The sequence below is a fragment of the Lissotriton helveticus genome, chromosome 3_1 (genome assembly GCF_964261635.1).
Source record: "Lissotriton helveticus chromosome 3_1, aLisHel1.1, whole genome shotgun sequence".
Lineage (NCBI taxonomy): Eukaryota > Metazoa > Chordata > Amphibia > Caudata > Salamandridae > Lissotriton > Lissotriton helveticus.
Genome location: NC_136061.1, coordinates 1,546,903,625 through 1,546,927,239, shown reverse-complemented (window position 1 = coordinate 1,546,927,239; position 23,615 = coordinate 1,546,903,625). Strand labels below are relative to the sequence as shown.

Sequence of the window (23,615 nt, the reverse complement as noted above, 5' to 3'; positions counted from 1 at the left end):
GGACACCTCACGCCTGACCTGCAGCACCCCCACCGCCCAGGGAGCCAAACCAGTTCTTCCAGCCCACCTCACGCCTGACCTGCAGCACCCCCGCCGCCCCGGGACCCACACCCTGTTCTTCCAACCCACCTCACGCCTGAACCCCAGCACCCCCACCGCCCGGGACCCACACCCTGTTCTTCCAGCACTCCTCACGCCTGACCTGCAGCACCCCCACCGCCCAGGGACCCACACCCTGTTCTTCCAGCCCACCTCACGCCTGACCTGCAGCACCCCCACCGCCCAGGGACCCACACCAGTTCTTCCAGCCCACCTCACGCCTGACCTGCAGCACCCCCACCGCCCAGGGACCCACACCAGTTCTTCCAGCCCACCTCACGCCTGACCTGCAGCACCCCCACCGCCCGGGACCCACACCCTGTTCTTCCAACCCACCTCACGCCTGAACCCCAGCACCCCCACCGCCCGGGACCCACACCCTGTTCTTCCAGCACTCCTCAAGCCTGACCTGCAGCACCCCCGCCGCCCCGGGACCCACACCCTGTTCTTCCAGGACACCTCACGCCTGACCTGCAGCACCCCCGCCGCCCCGGGACCCACACCCTGTTCTTCCAACCCACCTCACGCCTGAACCCCAGCACCCCCACCGCCCTGGGACCCACACCCTGTTCTTCCAGCACTCCTCACGCCTGACCTGCAGCACCCCCACCGCCCTGGGACCCACACCCTGTTCTTCCAACCCACCTCACGCCTGAACCCCAGCACCCCCACCGCCCTGGGACCCACGCCCTGTTCTTTCAGCACACCTCACGCCTGACCTGCAGCACCCCCACCGCCCTGGGACCCACACCCTGTTCTTCCAGCACACCTTACAGATGACCTGCAGCACCCCCACCGCCCAGGGACCAGGTGGGTGCTGGTTTTGAAGTTTGCCACCAGTCTCTCGCCTATCCTTCCTTCCGGTGCTTAATTTGAGCCAGTGGTTTCCGAGCACCTGCCACTTAATCAACACCGGTGCTTTTCAGGAGCACCAGTTAAGGATACATTAGCACGGGGAGATTAAGTGATTTCCCAGATTCGCAGGATGTTGAGGAGACCCAGACCTGAACCGGATTCCCTACCTCAGAAGTTGGCAGGTCTGGCCATTACGGCACATCCTCTCCCCACTTTCATGGTTAGTAATTGGTTCTGTTTTAGGCGGCGCTAACAGGAGAAAAGGGCTGTGCAAGCTGCCTCCCGACCAGAGCCCCGGCACTTATTTTGTTACAAATTAACCACTACTACCTTCCCTGTGTGCGGCGCCTCCAGTCTGCACTTTGCAGCAGATGATGCTGTGAGGAGGAGGAGGGGCGAGTTAACTCCAGAGATTAGCAGGCAGCGGGAGGGGAGCCCGGCACAGGCAGGAACCGCCGAGTCAATAACCAGAGGGGGATCCCTTCAGGAGAGGCAGCGAGGGATTATCGATTTCTGCAGACAGGAGCCATTGTCAGACCTCACGCAACCTGTTATAGCCTGTACAATTACTCACTCAACAACTCCCTGCCAGCCGGCCATGCCCGCCCCTCGTGCACTGACTCCGTAGCCAAGAGGGTTTACTGAGCGCATGCGCCACTCACTGAACACATAGCATTACTCAGGGGCGACTCTAGGCTCATGGCGGCCCTGGGCAGAGAGCGTAGGTAGGGGGCCCCAGAAGAGGGGTCCGGGAGGGGCGGAGCCCTCCCCCCCCCACTCCCCCCCCCCCAGCTCAGGAAGAGTATTTGGAAGTGGAACAGAGCCGGAGGCCGCCAAATCCCTGCCAGGGGCCACCACGCAAATATGTATCCATCTTCAGAGGATTATTATATTAAGGATATTGGCGTGGTGGCCCCTGGGGTTGGGTGGCCCTGTGCAGGTGCACAGCTTGCACATGCCTAAGGCCGCCCCTGCATTAGTGCACGCATGAGCCCCTGAGCAAGGAGGGGCACTAGAACATTAAGAAGTCAGCTAGGGGGCGCCACCCACCAACCCCTGAGCAAAGGGAGCACTAGAGAATTAAGAAGTCAGCTAGGGGGCACCACCCACCACCCACCAACCCCTGAGCAAGAAGGGGCTCTAGAAAATTAGGAAGTAAACTCGGGGGCCCCAGTAGCAGCAGATCCATTTACAATTAACCAAGAGCTCGACTCGGTTTTCAAATTTTTTTTAACAAGAACTTACACGTACAAATATTACATTTTTAAAAGTGCCTTTTGCTTCCTGAGTTGGTTTCATTTTACGCTTAGAGGGTGTACTTACTATTGCACAAATTGTACATTTGAAAGGTTTGGATTAGAACTGTAGGCATTTCGGGCGGGGGTTTACCTCAAAAGTAGGTGTAGAATCGCAAACTCTTAATTAATAAACCTTTTGTAGGTAGTTTCCCACCTTGCTAACACATGTAAATGTGCGGAAATTATGTTGTAAGAAGGGGCATCCCAGACGTTTAAAGGGAATTTGGGGAAAGAGCATTTGTTCATTGGGCAAAAATATATATGCCAGGAAAAAAATTGATACAGGGCATATTTACAAAATATTTACGATTGCAAAATGTTACCTCTGGTGAAAAAGACTAAGGGCCTGATTTGAAGTTTGGCGGGGTGGGGGTAGGCCTGTAAACCAGTGGTACTCCTGTCTCACCCAACTCACAGTTCTCCCACTCTATTTAGAGCATGAGGTAGGCTCTATGCTTACACCGGTGGATTGTCTGCCGGTGCAAACCTCTCACTTGGTGCCCCATCTGCCTGTGAGAAAACTCCCTTTGCAACAGGACCACTTGTCATATGTACTGAGAAAACAAACTCATGCTTTCGGACTTTGTTTTCTCAATACAAGAAAGTTTGCTGACATGGCACTTTAAACATTGCGCCCACTCTGCAAACCATCAGCCACGGCTCCCTTCACAGTACAGAATTTCTGCCGGGTAGGCAGAAATCCCTGGTTAGGATTTATAGGCCTCCACCCTCTTGGCATAGCTATCTAGAGTCTAAATGATCTCCTAATTCACACATTTTATAGCTTGATGAAACTCCATTTAATCTACGGCTGTTGAGAATCAGTTTGAATGTAAGAAACAACATGTGGGCCTTATTTAGACAGGAATGTCCCCTGCATGGGAAGTATGACGGAACCACGCATGCTATTACAATGCATGGCTTTACCACACACATTTTTACCACACATGTACCTTTACCACGCATGCCTTTACAACACAAATGTAAGCAGTTGCATTTCACAGGTAAGTATATATATATATATATATATATATATATATATATATATATATATATATATATATAGATATATATATATAGATATACACACATATATATAGATATATATAATGTATATATGTGTATACACACATACATATGTATGCATATCTATGTAAACATATATTACCTTATCGACCCCACCCTATTAGCCACCCTAAAAATACCCTTGCCACCCTAATACCCCACCTACCCTAAACCCTAAAAAACTCCCTTGCATCTCAATACTCCTACCTACCCTAAACCCTAAAAACTACCATACCCTAATCTGAATATATATATACACACACACACATATACATATATATACATATATTTATATATATATATACACACACACACACACACACACACATATATATATATATATAGAGAGAGAGAGAGAGACAGACAGAGGATGCGTTGTTAGGGATGCATTGTAATGGCATTACGTGGTAACAGCTGAGTTGAAAAGGCTGTTTCCCCCTGCATGATATACAGTTGTGCCCCCTACACTGTATGCTTAACTGGGAATATCTGGTAGCCTGGATTTTTTAACAAAGGGTCACGCTAATCTAGCATGCGTGAATAGGCCTAGGACTGCCTTTGACAAGAGTCTGGTCCTGGACCATTGCTGGTACTGGAGGGGTGCACCAAGCAAACCCTCTGTAGTTGCAGAGGAATACTGTCCCTGTCAAAGATTAATGCGAGTAGGCAGGTGGTGGCAGTAAACCGTGTTTTGTCGGGATCTCAGCATGAACAGTTTTTTACCTGCATCTCAAGAGTGTGAGCCTTCTGGCCCACTCGTACACATTCCCAATGCTAACAATGGAGATGGAACCTTAGTGCCAAGATCCAAAGGACATGGATGATGTGTGGTGTGTGGGAGAAGTGTTACACACTGTTTGAGTGCTTGAGTGAGCTAGAGTGACAGAGTCTTGCAGGTTCCATTTTGGAATCTTGTTCATCTACACAAGATAGACAGGAGGTTGTATTCCCAGATGTGTATTATTGGCATTCCTGAGAATGGAGGGGGAGAATCCAACCACTGAGTGGGGAGAGGGGACAGGCTTTCCTTTAGAAATTTGATTAGGTCCTTTCTGATAAAGTCCTTTTTGATTAATCTTCCAGAAACTGTTTTTTGGTGGACAGTGGGGGTAAAGGGTATGAACTCAGTTCCTACTGTTAGTGAAAAGGATCCTTTAGAAGAGGGTTAGCCCTTTGTCCCTCTTCCTGATTACTGTAAGGCGAGGCTGATGATAGGGGTCTGTCAGCCACTGAGAACATGATCACCTCCTCCCAGACTCCCTCACAGCCTTCTTGTACAGCAAAATGGACCAATCAACGAAAACTTCGCCCCTCAACATACAACAACCAAACTCAACAGACTCCTCAACTTCATCGACCCTAACAAAGACTCGCTAACCCCCTGGGAACATCACTTGGCGCTAGCAATCGCCACCTTAATTATCATCCACTCAGGAGCACCTAGGGACCCCTGTCCCCACCATGTTCAACCTGGGGAACAGCACCATAAGCAAAAAACTCGCCACTATCAACGCATCCATCACATCAGCCTCATTCCCAGAGGAATGATAAAATGTGAAAGTTAAACCGCTCCTCCAAAAATCCACTGCAGACCCCAAAGAGCTCAAAATCTACCATTCGATCTCCCTGCAAAATTCTAATAAGGCAATACATCTCCAAGTGACCACCCATTTAGAAACTAACAACCTACTGGACCCCTCCAAATCTGGGTCCTGCTTAAATCACAGCACAGAAATTGCTTTGATCGCAGCATCAGATGACATCAGATCTCTCCTAGACAAAGAAGAAACAGCCACCCTGATTCTCCTTGATATCTCTGCTGCCTTTGACATTGTGTCCCACTACACCTTCCTACATGGACTTCACCAAATGGGGATTCAGGGTAATTTCCTCAAAGGGATCATCTCCTTCCTCTCCGGAAGAACTCAAAAGATCTGCATCCCATCACACACCTCAGGCGCAACAAACATCATATGCATTGTCTCACAAGGATCATCACTGAGCCCGTCCCGTGTTCAACACCTACATAGCCCCTTTGGCCACCCTGGTCAGACTCTATGGTATGAACATCATCTCCTATGCTGACTACACTCAGATCATGCGCTCCCCATCTTCAGACCCTACCAACACCAAAGAAAACCTCCAAAGATGCATGACCAGTGTCGCTGCTGGATGAAGAACAGATGCCTCAAAATAAACAGTGATAAAACAGAGATACTAATATTCAGGAGCAAAACCTCCCCATGGGACAATTCCTGGTGGTCAACGAAACTCGGGCCCACACCCACAGAACATGCAAGGAACCTCAGCATCATACTTGACAGCAGGCTCACGTTAAGAAAGTAGGTAAACATTGTTTTCCCTGCCTGCTTCCTCACCCTGCACACGCTCAAGAAAATCCGCAAATGGCTCCCCCTCCGCACCAGATGCACCATCACCCAGGCTCCTCATCACAAGCAGACTGGACTACAGCAACCTCTATGTGGGGATCACCTCACAACTACTCAACAGACTCCAGACCAACCAGGCTCGTCCTCGACCCCCCGAGATGCACCCACACCAGCCCCCTACTTCAAAGAACTTCACTGGCTCCCTGTCAGAAAACAGTGCCAGTTCAAACTGCTCACCCACACATACAAGGCACTTCACACCATCGGACCACTGTACCTCTACCACAGGTTGAACTTCCACAAGCCCACTAGACAACTATGCTCCGCATCACTCTCCATGGTCCACATGTCTTGCATCCATAGGAGCAGGAGAGGTGTTAGCTCTCTCTCACTTGGCCACCAAATGCTGGAACAATCTCCTCCTCCGAACAGCCTCCAATTTACAACAATTCAGGAAAGGGCTAGGTCTTCGACTAACCCCTCAGCAGCAGCCCCCTTATAGCCTGGATACCCTCACTGGTGATAAGCAACACTATACAAATTCGGATTGATGGATTGACTTCCTGTGATGCCATTTCATGAACAAAGGGAGAGTGATGTCACTTCCACTACTACTGGCTAGTTGGTGAATCAATGTACATACCTCGGGGAGCCAGTTTCAGACTCTCAAATGTAACCCTATGCGAGGTAGGAAAATCGTCCTCACATTACAGTGAGAAAGCTCTCCTGCAAGTACAAGGTGAGGGTCAGGGGAGAAAGGAACATGGCACATGGGGCAGGAAGGTGAGCAGAAAAGACATGAGCCTCAGCTCTCATGCTAACCTCTAGAAGTGTTTGTTTAAGGGATCTACTAGCCTGAATGGTCACTGTGTCTTTAGTTGGGAAGGTTCTCCAGGTGTAGATCCCTGTATATATTAAGTTAAGTTGTTATGGGTTCAGCACTCCATTCACCTGGGAGGCCTGCTTTGGGTTGCCTTGGAATTATCACAACACAGAAACAAGAGACAACAAATAAAAACATGGCACTTTTAGCAAATGCGTTGGAGATATGTCTCCCTCTAAATTATGTTTAGAGGGGAGCGAACACGCCAAGCCAGCTAATGGAGTTAGCAGAGGAGTGATATGTTCAGACTCGCTAACATCAGGGAACAGTTGGGCAGATGTTTGGTTAGAGCCAGCAGGAGCCAGCAGTGATGTTGGTATGCATGTCATATTGACATCGCCATGGTATTCCTAATTTTTTTTATCTTGAATGACGCGCTCAGGCCAGCACTTACCATTATTGTAAAATTACATCTTTTCAAAACTTTCTTTTTTAATTCTTGGGGAATTTTAACTTTTTTTCAAAATATTCCAGGATTGGGTTTTTAAATAAGCCTCCTGAACTATTTTGTGGAAAGACGCACATTATCCAAATATTCTAGGGCTGGCGACAGAATAGTAAATTTTCCTTCCTAGCATCCGCAAAACCCTTTTGATGCCCTGAGGGCACTTTGTTGCCATCCTCAATATGTGCCTAAACCATCTCAAGCACAGGAGCATATTTAGTCTTCACCAAAATGCCTGGGGTAGCAAAAGGGACATTGCTTGCTCTTTGAATGGAGAGGACATTACAGGGTTGACCCCATCCCACTTCTCGCCCCACAACAGTCTTGTATTTGGTGTATATCGGCAAAGTGAAGGCCAAGTAACGGAAACTACAGAAAGTGAATAGGATTCTTGGAGACCATCTGGTTTTTTGTGCCTGTTATTGGCCTCATGACATCTCAGATATGAGGGACTAAAGGTGGTGCCAGAGTACTGAAGGACAAGCCAGGAAGTACCACCTTTTACCCCTTGCTACCTGAAAAGGAGCAGCATTCTAGGCTTTCTCCACGAGGATCTTTTTTTAGGAAAAGCAGTTGCTAAGAAGTAGCTTTTGGTATTTCAGAAATATGGAATTACACCATCAGGTGTTCACCCAAAATGACTTCCAGAGATTTCATGAGGGACCAGAGTATGAGATATCCACCGCAAGGGGAGAGATGATGGATCACAGAAATGCGATCTTAAGATGGGAGAGATGGTGAAGGACAGAGCATCGGGCAAGATGAGGAGCCAGAAAAAGGAGGGCTTAAGAGGGACAGATGAAGGATCAGTTCTGGGGAAGAGGTGTGAGGCCCGGGCCACGGAGAGCTCAAGTAGGAGAGATAAAGGACGAGGGTAGGGAATAGTGAGAGGATCTAAAAATGAAATATGAGGGGTTAGACTGTCCAAACGGGGAGAGATGAGGGATTAGGGCTGAAGGATCCAAGATGGCAAAGGTGAGGAATCGGAACTGCGTTCCGATCCAAAATAGAAATCCAAAATAGATGAGGATCAGGAAAGAAAGGTTTTAACAACGGAGGGGTGAGTAAACAGTGTATGAAGAACCCACGAGCAAGATATGAGAGACCAAGGGAGGCAGATCCACAGGACATGGGCTGCGCTCCATGACAGAAGTCATGAGAGGATAAAATATCTGACAGTGGGGGCCAAGGATGATGTCTGGGGTGGATCCGAGAGATCAAGGTGAGCTGGATAACAGGAGTGGAGCCATGAGGGGACAGAACCGCGAAGATCAGCCAAATTAAGACCAAAGGTGACCCCTTCACATGAAATAACTTGAGGACTATGTCTGTAGCTGGATCCCCATTGGTCCAGGGCTCCACCTCCCTTTCTTACAAGCTTTGGTGGTCGGTCGACCACTTTTCCTTGAAGTCAGGGTGTCCACTTAGAAGACATGAGCAGGTACAGAGCCTCTGCTAAGGACGTGCGCCTGGGCATCCATGAGCATGCGCATCCCGTCCTTGCTGTGAGCAGGCCACCTAGCCGCCCCTGCGTAACCCCATTTATTGTTAACAAGACTCCGACAAGGAAAGGCGCCTGAGTGTTGAGCAGAGATGAGATTTGTTGCTGAGGGCGTCTCTACCGCCGAAGCGCCAACCATCGCAGCACTGCGCCACTGAGCTACGACTTTGGGTGACTCACTCCTGAGCTGCAGCCTCCTCTCTGAATCTTATCCGATTGAGCCACGGTGCGCCACATCCCGGCACAGATCATCCTTTAAGTGCCTTTCTCTGGGGTCCCTCGGAATGTATGACAGTGGGGTGCTGCCCAGTATGGGACAGTGCTGGGCACATCCAGTAGCGTAGCCTGTGTGTCATCATAGGACCAATTGCAAAGAAATGTGCCCCATCCAGGCTGCTGTTTGAATTATAAATTACAACAATAATCAGGATTTAGTGGGCCCTTCAGGCCTTGGGACTTCGGTTCCACTGTACCTGCTGCACAAATGGAAGCTACGCCTCTGGGCACATCATGTGCACCGATTACCTTGCACGTACTCCTGATATTTCACATTCGCTGCCCCACCACAATATGTAAGTGACTTTGGTCCAGCACTATCTATCTACCTTTCAGAGGTGCTCCAATGACATGAGGTGCGACTGACTCGGCCCCAGTCCTACTGGCCTTTGAGGACACCACGTCTTTGGTCCGTGTCACCAACGTTGCTGGCCTTTCAAAAGTGACATGCGACGGACTCTGGCCCTGCCCTATGCCGCCTGCCTGAATTTACTTTATCATCCCAAACGATGGTGAGCGGGTGAGGTGTGCGTTTGACCGACCCTCAGCTGCGGTTAGTTCTACCCCCTCCCGCCCTCCTCGGATAAACCATGTTGAATGATCCTCGGGATTTATTAAGCCAAACCTAGTTTAGGCAGTGAGAGAGAAGGAGGCCCCGGGGAACCGGAATCAATCCGCTTATCGATTTCTGGAACTCGTTGCAGCCGACGAGGCTTTTACAGGGAAATCCTATATGAGAAAAAAACACACAACATCGTACAAGCTGCGGGAGGCCGATACCTCGGCGGCAGAGACCGAGGGAGCACTCGAGGCGCGAGCGGGAAAAATGACACCACTCACTCCGACTGGAGACGACCACACAAACACCCACCGGGTACGTTTATCACTCATTGCGACAGGTGACAACCACACATACCTAAAGAAAATGACATCACGCGCTCCGATCGGAGACGACCACACAAACACACACCGGAAGTGACGTCACACAAAGACACACCAGATACGTGTATCACTCACTGCGACAGGTGACAACCACACATACCTAAAGAAAATGACATCACGCGCTCCAATCGGACTCGGAGACGACCACACAAACACCCGCCGGAAATGACGTCACACCCGCCGAGCGGGGACGACCACACAAAGACACATCGGATGAGGTTATCACTCACTGCGACAGGTGACGACCATGACAAAAGACCTAAAACATGACCAGAAGGCCATCCGAACTTCGAAATGACGACATCACTGCGTCAGAAGAGAACCAAAGACCCAAAACATGACTTTATTTACAGAGCCAGCTGACGCTCGGAGCTCATAAATGACGTAATCACTAAGCCAGAAGAGACCAACGACCCCAAACATGACGTCCCTCTCAGAGCCAGCTGACAATAAGAACTAAAACGACTTTATCACTGCACCAGACGACAACCAAAGACCCAAACCTTGACTTTCAGGTCATCTTCACACTTTTAATTTTCTGTTTTAATGTTAATAATCAGCCTCTTCATTCAGCCTTACATTTCGTTTATCAGTTACTTACAAGTGCTTTCTCATCCCTGCTATTTTCCTCTCTCCCTCATTGTGGAGGCGGGATGTGTAATGACCTCGGCAGTGGTAATTCGACCCTTGTGATGGTTATTTTTGGTGGCAGCACCTTGGCCAGGACCTCTTCTAGGATCAGAGGTTTGTCATTGGAGACAAGAGGGCAGAGGGATACATTTACCCAGGAAAGGTGAATAACAGAAGGAATTGGCCAATTACGTGACACATCCCACCGATTGGACCCACACAGGGACTGCCATTTTCTCTCACAGTTCTGCCAATCTTCCACTATCATGACAAGATTCCCCTTCCAACACTCTCTTAATGTCAAATTTCCAACAACTGAGCCTTCTGATTATGGCCGGCATGGTTACTGAAACTTTGATCTATCCATCCTTTATCAATAGTCCCTAGTGGAGTCCCCACTCCCTCCTGAAACCACAAGCTTCAAGCCCAGGGCCCGAGGCCTCCAGTGCAGATATACTCACTCTTGACAGTCAGGAACATGGCTTTGCTGATGTCGGGGCCCACGCCATTGCTGGCCTGGCACAGGTAGAAGCCAATGTCCTCCTCCAGGACGTGGCGGATGAGCAATGAGCTGTTGGGAAGGATCTGGATGCGTCCTGTCAGTGGTACAGGGTGGTACTGCTGGGGATTTCCACTTCCTGGTGCAGAAAAGAGACAGCAGTTAGTACAGGGAGACTGGTCTCATTTATTCATTTGTGCAAGTCATTGAATCTCAATGAACCTGTGAAACTGTTTCTTCCCCATACATCAACAACGTTTTTTTCTGACTTCGAGAACGATTAGCTAGGCTACCAAGATGTGGCCTGATGAAGGCAAATAGCTGGTGTGCGAAACATGTCAGCACTTGGTTATGCACCGCTGTTGCTAAAACTTTCAATCACTTGACATTTACAAAAATGTTTGTATTCGGTTAGAAGGTGATATTTCACTGAAGCTGTCATTACAAGCATTGTATTGTGTTCTGTTGCAAATGTCTCCAGTTGTGTGTGCACTTTATCAGTTTCCATTTTATAAAAACTGTATATGATTTCTAATCTTTGTTTATGATGCTTATGACCTGCTTATTGAAACTGTTTTCAGAACACAGATCCAGCACCTCATAGTGCATAGCACTGAGGGATGAGGAAGAGATGGACAGCAATACTCACCATGCGCGTGCTTCCACATGACCTTTGGGGGAGGGTACCCATCCACAGAGCAGTTAAGCACCCCAGCTTTGCCATAGATGCCATCTTGGTTATTGGGCTGCACCACGAAGCGAGGGGGCACTGAAAAGAAGGCGATGGAGAATGATGCGACAATGTACAAGGCATGGACAAATCAGTGATAGTGAGAGGAGTCAGGCGGGATGACAGCCAGGAACTTTCATCACTCACACATGACCGTGAGGGCAGGCACAGAGCCCTCGGCCCAACTGAACCATACATACACTTCCTGCCTGTACATGGTCTCAAGCTCTACCCTTACTTTCAGCAGAGTACTTCTGTTCCACTTTGTTGCCTTGGTCCTTTTCAAAGCTGCTTTTTCTTTTGTGTCCTAGCAGCTGTAAGCTTTTCCATGTAATACAATGGCATGTTTGGGAACACTTTCTGCTATTGCCAGCACGAGCTTTCATGGTCTGCTGTGAACCATGGGATGAAAATGGCGCAAGAAAAGGTCCTTGTGGGAAATAAAATATTAACTTCACTTAAACATGTGTGTTCTCTCCCTTTCAAATGAAGCTTTGTTTAACCTTCCTACCCACTTCAGCCCAGGTCATCTGCAATACAGGTACTGACCATAAATGTCACCTGCATGGGTCTGTTTAACACCCCCCCCCCCCCCCCGCCCGTGCCCCACTTGTGGCAAGAGTGTGAAAGTCTCTGTAGATGCTTTATTTTTTCACTTCCATAAAAAACACACAAGGATGCATATTTACTGAGGGCTCCTGTGTAATGGTCTCAGACCCCGAGTCTGTGTTTGAGGTCAGGAGGGGCATCAAAAGTGCACCTTTTGTTTTGAGAGTGACTACTTGTACTCTCACTTAACTTAGAGGGACTGGCAGTGGAGAGGTGTGGCTCACTGGTTAGAGGCAGCAGACCTGTAAGCAGAGAACGGCCCGGGACCAGGGTTCAATTCCCGACGCGGCAGGGTCTTGGACCAGGGTCAACGGACTCCATAATTCTCGCCTCAGTGCCTACTCTAACCAGGGAACACACTCGGTAACTCTGGGCATTAAGCTTGCCTCATCTCTACAACGGCCCCCCACAGACGCCGGGGATGCCTGGTTTCACCCTGAAAGGGACCATCTCACAGGGAAAACCAGGACGGGTTCCCCAGCGGTCTACAGCGCCAGGATACTCGGGTAGAGTAACAGTGCGCTTTACAAGTATCCCACATATAGCACATATATAGTGGTGGCCGCATTCAGGTATACTGGAATGGATAAACCTCTTATCTATCGCCTTTAGAGGCAGAGATGCCTGTTCCCCTCCACTGTTAAAGGGTCTGCCTGGTCTCCCTTAGCCGGGCCCGTCGCTCCATCCATGTGGGACACTTGTGGTGAGTTCTGCTCTGCATTTACGAGGCAGTGTGTCTTTGCTGTGGTTTACAATATGGCAATGTATGTATTTATTTTGAAATTTGTGTGTGGGTGATGGACAAAATGGAGAATGGAAGTGTGACTGCTCACATTCTGTGCTGATTGAGGGAAAAGCCCTGGGACGTCCCAGGCCTTTTCCCAGCCTCCTCTTTGAAGTGAGCCCAGCCACTGTAGCTAGAGGGAGGGGAGGACCAGTCTATAGACTCTCGCATCTTCTCACTTCCATTTTCCCCAGCCAGTTTTGTGTAGCTGCTGGGTGGTTAGGCCTCTCTTTCATGTGTGCTTTTGTTTTGCATCATGCATGACAAAGCACAGCAAATTCCACCCCTCAAAACAAAGAACTGAGGAATTTTCATTTGCGTCTTCCAGTCAGGTATAAATATGTCGTAGGAACTCCACATCAGTGTGCAAGGATACTCTTGAAAAGGAGGACAGCTCTCTAGTCCTGAAGTATTTGCCTGCGAGCTCCCTGGCAAAGTCAGGGACATCAAACGTCTGTGGAAAGAGGTGCCAGAATGATACCTCAACAGGAGCAAAGGCTGTCCAGGCCAGATCAGAGACCTCCTGAGGAAGCTTTGCAGAGGGACACATACATGATCTCAGCAGAACTGTTGCAAGGCTAGATGGAAGATGATTCCTACAAGGAACTGTGATGAGCTTTCCCCATCCCTGAAATTCTCAGTGTGTCCCTGGATACCTACAACAGTACCTACAACTTGCTTGGTCCCTCTGCCTGGTCTAGGAGTCTTCATGGCGTTACTAGTGAGTATTAAACTGCAAACCCCCCCACAAACCACATCCAAATTTGCTGCCAAGCAGCTGCATAGATATACCTTTTTAGCCCAGGTCTTGGTCCCTGCCACATCATCCTTGTCTCCGTGGGCGTCCATGTGCATCACAATCTGGCAGTATTTGCCAGGTTCCCTCTAAGTGTGTGGCTTCATAACAAGTTAGTCGAGGTTAAATGCAATAAGTCTTGGAAATTGTAGGCTTTAATGCAGCCTTGCAATGTTCAGCCATTTCTGAAAAAGTGTGGGACTTTCATTCTAGGCCCCTGTAGAGGCTGGGCAGCCTGGGTGCTGTCACTAGGGCACATCATTAGCCCTCCATTGAGGACTCCCTTTCATCTGAGATCTCGCCAGCACCATTGTTGAGGAGTGTAGGAGTGTCTTTGGGCAGCTGGGGTGAGCGCTTCACTTTGCGTGGGTGGACGAAAGTGGGCCGAAGAAGTGGCACTGAGACCCCCGAGAGCAGTGCAGGGCTTGGAGTTGGGTATGGGAGGCTGTGGAGCCCATGGTTCCATTCCGCTTGTGCGCAGGTAGCAAGGCAGAGGACTACTGGTGAAGACGCTACCCCATAGTAGGGCTTTGTGATCCTCGGATCACACAGAAAACATGAGAGAGATAAAGAGGAGGCTGAAAGTGATCTCAGTGGCTCTCAGGAGGCGACCCTCCCAGAGATCTTTTGAAAAAGGCCTGATAGTATTATAATATATGATGTGTCCAAGCACATAGGCAGAGGATTATTCTTTGTAATGACCCCGTGTTAAAACCAGCAGACTGAAAATGTTTACTGTGCAAAGATGTTTACATTGTTTAACATTGCCTTTCTTTTCTCCAGGTGAATTTGTTTCTGTGTGTCATGCGTAGCTGTGTGTAAAATAACACTCTTCTTTAAGAAAAAGCTGACTGGACATTAATTGACAGATATTATATTATGCCAAGTTCTGAGTCTCTAGACCACAGCATCACCTGAGAAAGCCTAGGATCTCTGAGTCAAGCATCCTGAGGGGTGAGTGCTAAAGGGATCTACTTGGTGATCTGCTTTGGGTCAAGTAATAAAGTGGACCCTGGTACCAGAAGTAAAGGACTACTACCAACCCCATTTAAAGGTCATTGACCCCTGACTGACCTGGAGACCCTCTTCCCATGATCCCTTGAACTAGTAACCACAGCAGAGTACATATGGGATGGAAACAACTCATCGTTTTGAGTTTTGATTACAGTTGTGTACACCCGTTTTCTTCACCACACGGTGATGCTCACGACAGAGTATTCAGTCTAACAGTGGTTCATCATCCCAGCATCTTCCCTCTGCACCTCCTCAACGTTCAAGGTTCTCTCGCGCCAGGTACCTCAACAATGGCACACTCTCATCCACACCTGTAAGCTGAACTGCTTCATGCAGGTTCAAAATAGGCCTCAAACTCTAACTGCTTCAAGTACACCTGCCTTTCTGTTGGGAGAAAAACACACGTGGTTGGCCATCTTTCATCTCAGAGAATATGCAAGAAACCTGATGGGAGAAATGTGAATTACCTCGAGAACCATGGGAACAAGTCGATTCTGGAGACTATATAGCAGAGTGAACCGGACCCGGTGGTTAACAAGGGCATCCAACATAGTTTGAAGAGGGCCAGATCCAGGCCACCTTTTTCAGGATAAACACTGACTGTGTAAATGAAACCCCTGTGTGCACTTTATGTAAATTGATCTAATCTGTACAGCCTGAAAATCTAGCCTGCATTGGCCCTCCAGGGACTATTGTGGACAGCTGCACTGTCCCTTTAATCTGATTAAACGTGCTTCTGTGTGTGTGTGTGTGTGTGTGTGTGTGTGTGTGTTAAATCTGGTCCTGGTGTGTGCTCCGATGTCCAAAGTATTTCTTGGACGCTTGCCTGGGGATCCAGTTCTCTTCTTACCCCAATAACCAGGGAGACCGCAATCATAGAGATTCACTATACAGTACAGACATAATATTATCCTCCCTGATCTGCACCATTGTGTTACTTTATCGTTTTCAAAGCCTTGGAGGCTAGGCCTGTAGTATTCAAGTGTGGGCTGTATCAGGGTTAACATGCCCGTGATATCATTTGTGTCCCCATACCTACTAAGTTCTCATCTGTAGTGCTGCCGGACTCCTTGGTCTCCAATCCTCAATGTATTTCCCATGTCAGACTATATGTTGGTGGATCAATGGTAAAGGCTTTATTACCATAAGTGCAACAACCCTTGGATTGGATCACCCTCCCGAGACTGACCATCAATCGTCCGTCCACTGACTGAGTGTCCTCCAGTGTGCCCTGGTAAAATCCCTAAAAGCATGCTGCGGTCATCCCTTACAGCTTTATCGCCTCCCTCTTTGTCAGAATTTCACACGGAACTATTAGCCGCCCAACCACTGTTGGTCTTGTCTAGTGTGACTTGGCAATGAGTAGGAGATAAAAGAATTAAGCTATGAAACGTTCAAAATATCTTCATCATTCCCCTCTGTCAGGACTTCAGCTAGTAATGTAACATCTGGAAGTTGACAAATCCGCTTAGTGCGAGACTACTGACCACATACCCAGGCAGGACCGTGCTCCAGTGGGACCTGGCAGTGGGTCTACAAGAATGATGCAATCGGCCAACATAGTTCCATCACCTTCCTGTGCCACTCCTGAAGCTCCTGCTGTTTTACAACCCCTTGACTGACCCAGTAACCTGGTTCAAAAAACCCCTGACTGTCCATCCATTGCTGGAGGTTGACCAGCACCGCTCTTGGCTTCATCACTTTACAAGCTTTTAGACTGATGTCCGGTAGTGCAGAAATATGCTCTGAAGATACAGAATCTGCTCTTGCGATGGAAAAGTCATTGCCTTTTTGTCATCCATATTTGCTACCTACAACTTGGTCTCTTGACTTGGTGACACCAAAACATGGAATAAGGGCCTGTCTTTGTTGCAGCACTCTTGTGTTTCACCACAGAACGACACTTCAAAGGAGTCTTGCAAATATGAGGGAGTTTAACGGCCTGAGGTACATCCTGCCAACACCTTTCGGGCTGGTGTTAAACCATCGCAGCAGGAGCTAGAATAAATAGTGCTTCTAGCCTAAAGTAAAGATATTACACTCTTATATTTTAAACTTCGCGGCTTCACATTGAAAAGTACAGGGATAAAACAATCTGCAGGTGGTGTAGGGCATCCTGGTGGTCCTTTCACGACACCACCATGATAATGATTGCCTTTTACAATTCTTTCCAATCAGAAAGACAACTTACATTTTTGGACCCATCTATTTGAAGGAATGAGGAGGCACAGCAAGAGAATCTTTACCATATGCTTTCTGAAGAACATTAAACACTGAATACTACTTATGCTGAAAAGAAAATCTATCCACACCGAATAAATGCCCATGCTGAAAATCTACTGCCCACGCTGAAAAACTGCATGCTGGGAAAATGTCAGAGCTCCATGACTTCAGACACAGAGAGAGAGAGAGGGGGGATTCAGCTGACTGAAGAAGGATGTCATTGCTGCTAGTACATGAGGTACAGGAAGAGTCGAGAAGTCATCTGGTGGAGAGAATCTTCACTTAAGGTTCTGCTGGTGGCAGCAAGACATTGAAAGCAGCACACTCAATGCTTTCTCCAATCTAATGCAATCTTCTAGGGGTTTATTAGGAGCCCTTACTCTATATTACCCTCTTATTTTTTTTCTTTATTAATTGTGTTCCTTTTTTCCCTAAAAAAACATGACACTATAAAAGCCTTAAATGTGCAAAGACCTGGTAAATGACTATAAGAGTTTAGGTTAAGGGGTGACCATGTGGATTTAAAGGTCACAGAACAGCAAAGGATCGTTGAAGACTAGGACTGGTGCCTAAAACTAGACGTCATGAGCCTCTCAAGCGGTTTTCACATATTATCATTGGCTGAACCATCTGAAGCCTATGTAAGTTTGATGAATTGTGATTTCCATTGAAATCTGTTCTGTGTCCTTATGACTGCCCTGGGAAAACCCTGCTTCTCACTAAGGGGGTTCAGTCAGCCCAACACAGCCTACACTGTGCACAGCAATTCTACACAGCCAACCAAAAAGGCTCACTCACACCAAGCAAGCAAGCAACCAACCAGAATGATCATTCTATGCAAGTAATTTGTGTCAGCCAATCAAAAGTTCTTCTCGGGCATCTGTTCAGCCACCTACACAAACAATCGGGAGTCAGACAGAAGGATTATAAAGCCCAGAACACATCCTGCCAAGACTCGATGGGCATGCCAACGGCATTAAAGTCTCCTCTGCTTATGACAAGCTAAGGCCTAAAGGTGTTGAAGAACGAGCCTTTGTTTTGAAAAATGGGTCAGCTGACAAAATCAAAACCAAGAGGGTATTGTTGCAGATCCTTCAAGTCGAGAGCAATATATATCTATTTACAGTTACCTTAACTATTTACAAAGTTGGTTCTTACATGCACCATAATTCTGAAGGAAGGACTTGAGTCATAGGGAGTACTGGCTCTGTTGCATGAAGGGGTTCCAAAAATACCATTCTGGTTTTCAATTTGTTTAGAAGCAGTAACAGTCCAAGTTGCCTGAGACTGTATAGATAGGCTGTACAACTGGAGGTGGCAACATCAGCACTGAGACAGATCACCAATAAGATTAAAAGGAAGTATTCACCCACTAACCACCCAGTCCCAAGACAAGCAAGCCCGACCTGTGGCCTCATAAAATACTTTCACAACAGAGGCAACCCTCATAGAGAAGCAAGCCGCATGATATGAGTGATGGCTTGGACACATTTTGGTAACATTTCTGATGCACACAAGACGTAGGACAGCACTATATTTTAATACAATACAATACCATACTCAGCTTGCAAAAAAACAGATTCACTCCCTGGCACAGCTGGGTGTAGCTTGCCACAAGCAGAACATTTTAATATTCTTTGGTAGGTTCACCCTGTTGAACCAACCTAAAAAGTCCTATTGAACTCATTCTCTGATTCCCTCTTCTGTGTCACCCTCAGGGACTGTTCTAGAGGGCCTCGTATTGAGACGATTCAGCTAGAGTTTGCACATTACAAAAAAACAATAAAACAGGAGGTACACAGAGCCAATCACAATTCTGCTTGCCTTCAAATGATTGCACACAGCCAATGGGGTTATACTAACTGTTCGAGCAATTGCAGACAACCAACAACAATACTCCTATGATCAATGTGACTACATGCAACGAATCACAAGGATCCTATTTCCTCATTGCAATCATGCAGACGTAGCAGACGGAGAAGCCTTACCTCGCACAACGAGCTGCCGCTCCCGGCTGACGGTTGCAGCTGCGTTGCTGGCAATGCAAGTGTAGTTGCCATTGTGTTTGAGGGACACACTGGAAATCTGCAGGGAGCTCATGAACTCCTTGGACTCAATGGTGACCCCTGACCCAGAAATGATCACCTGCCCGTCCTTCCTCCAGGTAATCCGGATGGGCATGTCCCCCGAAGACACCACACATGGGATGTAGAGCAGCTGGCCGATGGATGCTGGTGGGAACTCGAAGGGTTGGATAAGAGGTGGGACTGTGAGAAACAAGGAAAGGTTTAAATAGAGAGTAAATTAAAAGCCACTGGGTACCATGAAGAAATGTAGCTCTGCTCAAGGGACTCCAGTCAGAACCAAGTAATATGCATACTTAACAACCAATCATAGGAGGGCACTCCGAACCAATCAGTCCAGGTCCCTCGTAGAGAACCACTGCAGATCCTTAAAACCAAGGGCTCCAAGCTCTACTGAGGTAATCATTGCTTGCCTTTAATAGGCAATTGCTGCAGACCCCTCAATATCAAAGAGACAGGAGTGCCTATCAAAGATCTGAACTGCATAGTCTGTGTAAAACTAGTCCTTCTCTGAACCTCAAATATCGGTGTGCATTAGGGGCTGGTCTTTTCATATCCGATCCTGTACGATCTGTGCTTACTTTGGGCTAACTCAGCAGTTAGTTGAGAGATAGCTCTACTGTCCGATGCCTGTCCCCGGAAGAGCTTTACATGGGGGACAACTCGTCTGTGCGGGGCCTTACCCTGTCACAGATATGCAACCGGAGGTAACCTCTCTGCTGTCTGAGGTCTGAACCTAAGATTTCAACCTAACCTTAAAGATAGCTCCACTCTCCGAGATCGGAGTCTGCGAGATCTCTGTAACCTGTGGGATAGATTTGCTCTCTGAAGCGGAGAGTCGGTGCCAGGCTCATGCCTTTCTGCTCGACCTCTGTTATTTTTTTATTTTACCAAACAAGTGGCGCCAGCTTGGCAGTGCAGCCTGCAAGGTGCAATAAAGCCCAACTTGCTACCTCCACCCTCTTGCCCCTTCCACCACATAGAAACAAACTCACAAGTCTAAGCCTGGAGAGCTGTGTAACCTGAGCGATAGCTCAGCTGTCGGGAACCCGGGATTTTATGATCTGGCTAATAAAGTATAGTTCTGCCCTCCGAGAGACGAGCCTGTGAGACCTGTGCTACTCGAGTGACAGCTCTGTTGCCTTAGACTGGAGAGAGGTGAACATTTGCGGCCTAAAAGCCGGCAGCTCACTCAATCGGGTTTAATCACTCCCCTGCTGCCAATCAATTATTGATAGCGGGTTGATGCTTTTAGCGTGTTCAGTGAGCTTTGCGAGGCCCCTGGGCATCGGTCTTTAAAAGCCCACAAAAACACTGGTACAGCACTGGGAGGTGAGGCGGGTGCAGGTCAGGCACTTAAGAGTCCGTGTTTACAAGGAAAACCTGTGATTTTGGGTTGATGAGGGATATTGATCCATGCCTGGGTCAGCGGGGAGCGGGGTAAGCAAGAATGGATGGGTTACACAGCCTGCCACTACCAGGACTGGATGGAGCGGGGCTACAAATCCTGTCACTGCAGGGCTGGGCGACACAGCGGGCACAGCCTGGGGTACAATGCCTTGATCTGCTATTAGAACTGGGGTTCCATCTATGAGCCTTCAGTCATTTATCGGAAGTAGGCTGTGTGGAAATTATGCACTGTTCCCTCTAGGAGAGTGGCTGCTCTGCCTTCTGCAGCCTATACGGGGTGAAGACTAACCAACCCCCAGAAAGAGGAGGTGAGATGGGCCTAACCATTTTCTGTACTGAGACAGGGCATACTGCGAGGGAAACAGACGGCTGGTCTGCCTAGGTAAGGGGCGGAGGGGGCTCATGACAAGCCTGGAGCCAAAGCGGGGACAAAAGACCTCTACACGGCCTGAGAAAAAGTTGGACCACAATGTCCACCTTTCAACAAAAACTGCACAACAGCACAACCTAGTACTTCTTGAAATAAGGCACCCCCTCAACCTTGATGGAGATTGCTGCTGCCCCTCATAATGTAACATAACATAACGTGTATTTGTAAAGCACACGTTCACCCAGAAGGGCATCTTGGAGCTGAATAACGTGTTTATTGTTACCCTACTCAATGGTACTCATTTTATTGATCTCAGAAGGATGAAAGGCTGAATGGAACTCTGGGGATTTGAACCTGTGACCAGGTCCACCACCGGCCTCTACAGTGGACACATTAGTCCCCTAAACCACCAGATCCGGATCATAGACGGCGATGAAGCGCCTTGTGGTATTGGCACTAGATTGTAGTTCAGGGCTATAGCGGAATTCACCTGCATCCCTCGAGGGAAGCTGCCTAGTCTCCCTTTCAGTAAAATCTCAGTCAGGTCCTCATTTCTTATTCTCAAATATTTGTCGGACCTGTGTGTGCTTGTTTGTGCTTCTGTTGGACTGGGACAGAAAGTATGCCAGGAGTAAAAAAAAATGTGGCTCCAATTAGCAACTCACATAGCTTAAAAAGTGGGTGTTGGGGACTGGACGCATTTGTGTAATGTTTGTGGCAAGATTATGAAAATCAAAGGTAAACACCGGCTCACAACACCATAAAGAGGCCCAGGAACAGCCAAAGGGATGTCTCACACACTGGCCGGTTAGACCAGCCCTTCTGGCACTGCCTAGTTGCCCTATAGGCCACTTCGACCCTGCCTGTGTTCAACCCTGTACTTTTAAATCAGTAAGTTTACTGGGTCACACTGAATTAGTCTCGACGGTGTTAACCAGAGAGGCACCTGACCAAAGCTAGTAACTTGGTTGTCCAATTGGGGTCAATTAATATTATCTTGAAACCTTTGGATACCTGTTATAAAAGGCAGTAGGGGTCCATGATATCATCTGATAACCACCGGCTGCCCTAGGAGTCCAAGAGGTGTCAGAAAATCAATTTGGGATGACGCTATCCAGTAACCTCCAACTGTCTCTGGATCCCACAGGATACTGTAAGTAACCCCGGTCAACCCCAGGATCCCAGAATCCCCGCAGCATACTGTCCACTAACTACAGATAACCAAGGACTCCCAGAGAAGTGGTCAGAACATGGCCCCCAAGACAAGAGGAGCCCTCGCCGAGCCAATGATAGAAGCTGCCAAGCAACCATGACTGCGCCATGACCCCAAGCACAGGCTTCATTGAGCTACACGGAGCACAGCACCATGGCCCCAAGAAGGAACGCCTGACAGAATTTGCCCAGGACCCTGCACAGTAACCTCGGACTTCCCCAGGACTCCACACGATACTTCCCATTAACTCCTGACTTCCCTAGGTCCCCAAGAGTAAGTCTCAGAGAATATTATCTAGTCCCACTGACTGCCTGGGGTCCTAAAAGAAGGCCTCACAGAACCCACACTACTCAGTAACCAATGCCTAAAGAGAAGGCCTTATAGTACCGGCACAGGATACTGCCCACGAACAACTGACTGACCCAAGACGCCATGTGACACTGTCAGTAATCCCGGACTACCTCAGGAACCCAAGATAAAGGCTCTCAGAGTCAACAGCGGACACTACCCCACAAAGTAAAAGGAGAAATTGTGGTCTCTGCCCTGAAGATACTCCTACCTTTTACGGTGACGTGGACACTCTCGCTGATGGACAGCTGGGGCTGGATGAGCACGCTGCACAGGTACTCCCCCTCGTCCATCACTTTCTGCACGTCCATCAGCTTAAGAGTGCCGTTTTCGAAGACCACCTGCCGATGGTTGTCAGGCAGCAGCAGCGCGTCCTTCAGCCACTTGATGGAATAATAGGGGTACCCTATGACCCGGCAGTGGATAAATGTGTCCCGCCCAGCCACGGCCGTGATGTTCTTCATCGTCCGGATGCTGGGGGGACCTAGGGAGACAGAAGGAGAGAGCAGGATACAAGCACGTTAGGTGGACTCTGGAACCGCCCCTCGTAGAAAGCAGTCCAGACATTAAGAGAGGTGGGAGGAGGGGAGGGTATCTGGGACAAGATGAAGGAGAGAGACCAAGCATCAGAAGGGCAGGGTGTTTGTGGAGGAAGACTGAAGAGAAAGATCATACATCAAGATGTAGGATGTCTGTGGAACAGGAGCGGGGAGAGATGAAAAATCAGAGGTGGCACAGGGGCTGTGGTGAAGGTCTCTGATTCAAGAGTGGAGGAAAGACACCATACATGAGACGTGGTGAGTGAGAAGGTCTTTCAACCAAGAGTGGAGGAGAGAGATAATATACGAGAGGTGGTGAGTAGGGAGACCTTTGAACAAATAGTGGAGGAGAGAGACCATACATGAGAGTAGGTCTGTTGACATAAGAGGATAAAAATGTCACCAATGCGGGGGAGTGTGTGGAAAAGACTAACAATACATGATAGAGATTAGGTTAGGCAGGAGTGCAAGGAAGCTTTAGTGGAGCAACAGTTAAATAGGACATACATCAGAAAGGAGTGGGTGTGTGGAACGGGAATGGAAGGGAACAGCAATGCATGAGATGGGTGGAGGGCTGAGGCTAGTCTGTGGAAGAGAGACAGCACACATAAG

At 48.4% G+C, this 23,615-nt stretch overlaps 1 protein-coding gene across 5 annotated transcripts in view; it reads right to left on the bottom strand.

The window, feature by feature from the left end:
- DSCAML1 (DS cell adhesion molecule like 1) overlaps window positions 1-23,615 on the bottom strand; it is a 516,476-nt gene that overhangs the window by 165,846 nt on the left and 327,015 nt on the right. For 4 of the 5 annotated variants that reach the window (XM_078682268.1, XM_078682269.1, XM_078682271.1 and 1 more), the window contains exons 8-11: window positions 22,676-22,948; window positions 19,028-19,306; window positions 11,533-11,652; window positions 10,846-11,022 (exon numbers count right to left, since the gene is read on the bottom strand). In XM_078682268.1, the coding sequence (XP_078538394.1) occupies window positions 10,846-11,022; window positions 11,533-11,652; window positions 19,028-19,306; window positions 22,676-22,948 (849 nt within the window). Of the gene's footprint in view, window positions 1-10,845; window positions 11,023-11,532; window positions 11,653-19,027; window positions 19,307-22,675; window positions 22,949-23,615 lie in introns of those variants that run through there. The other variant, XM_078682272.1, reaches the window with a different exon arrangement.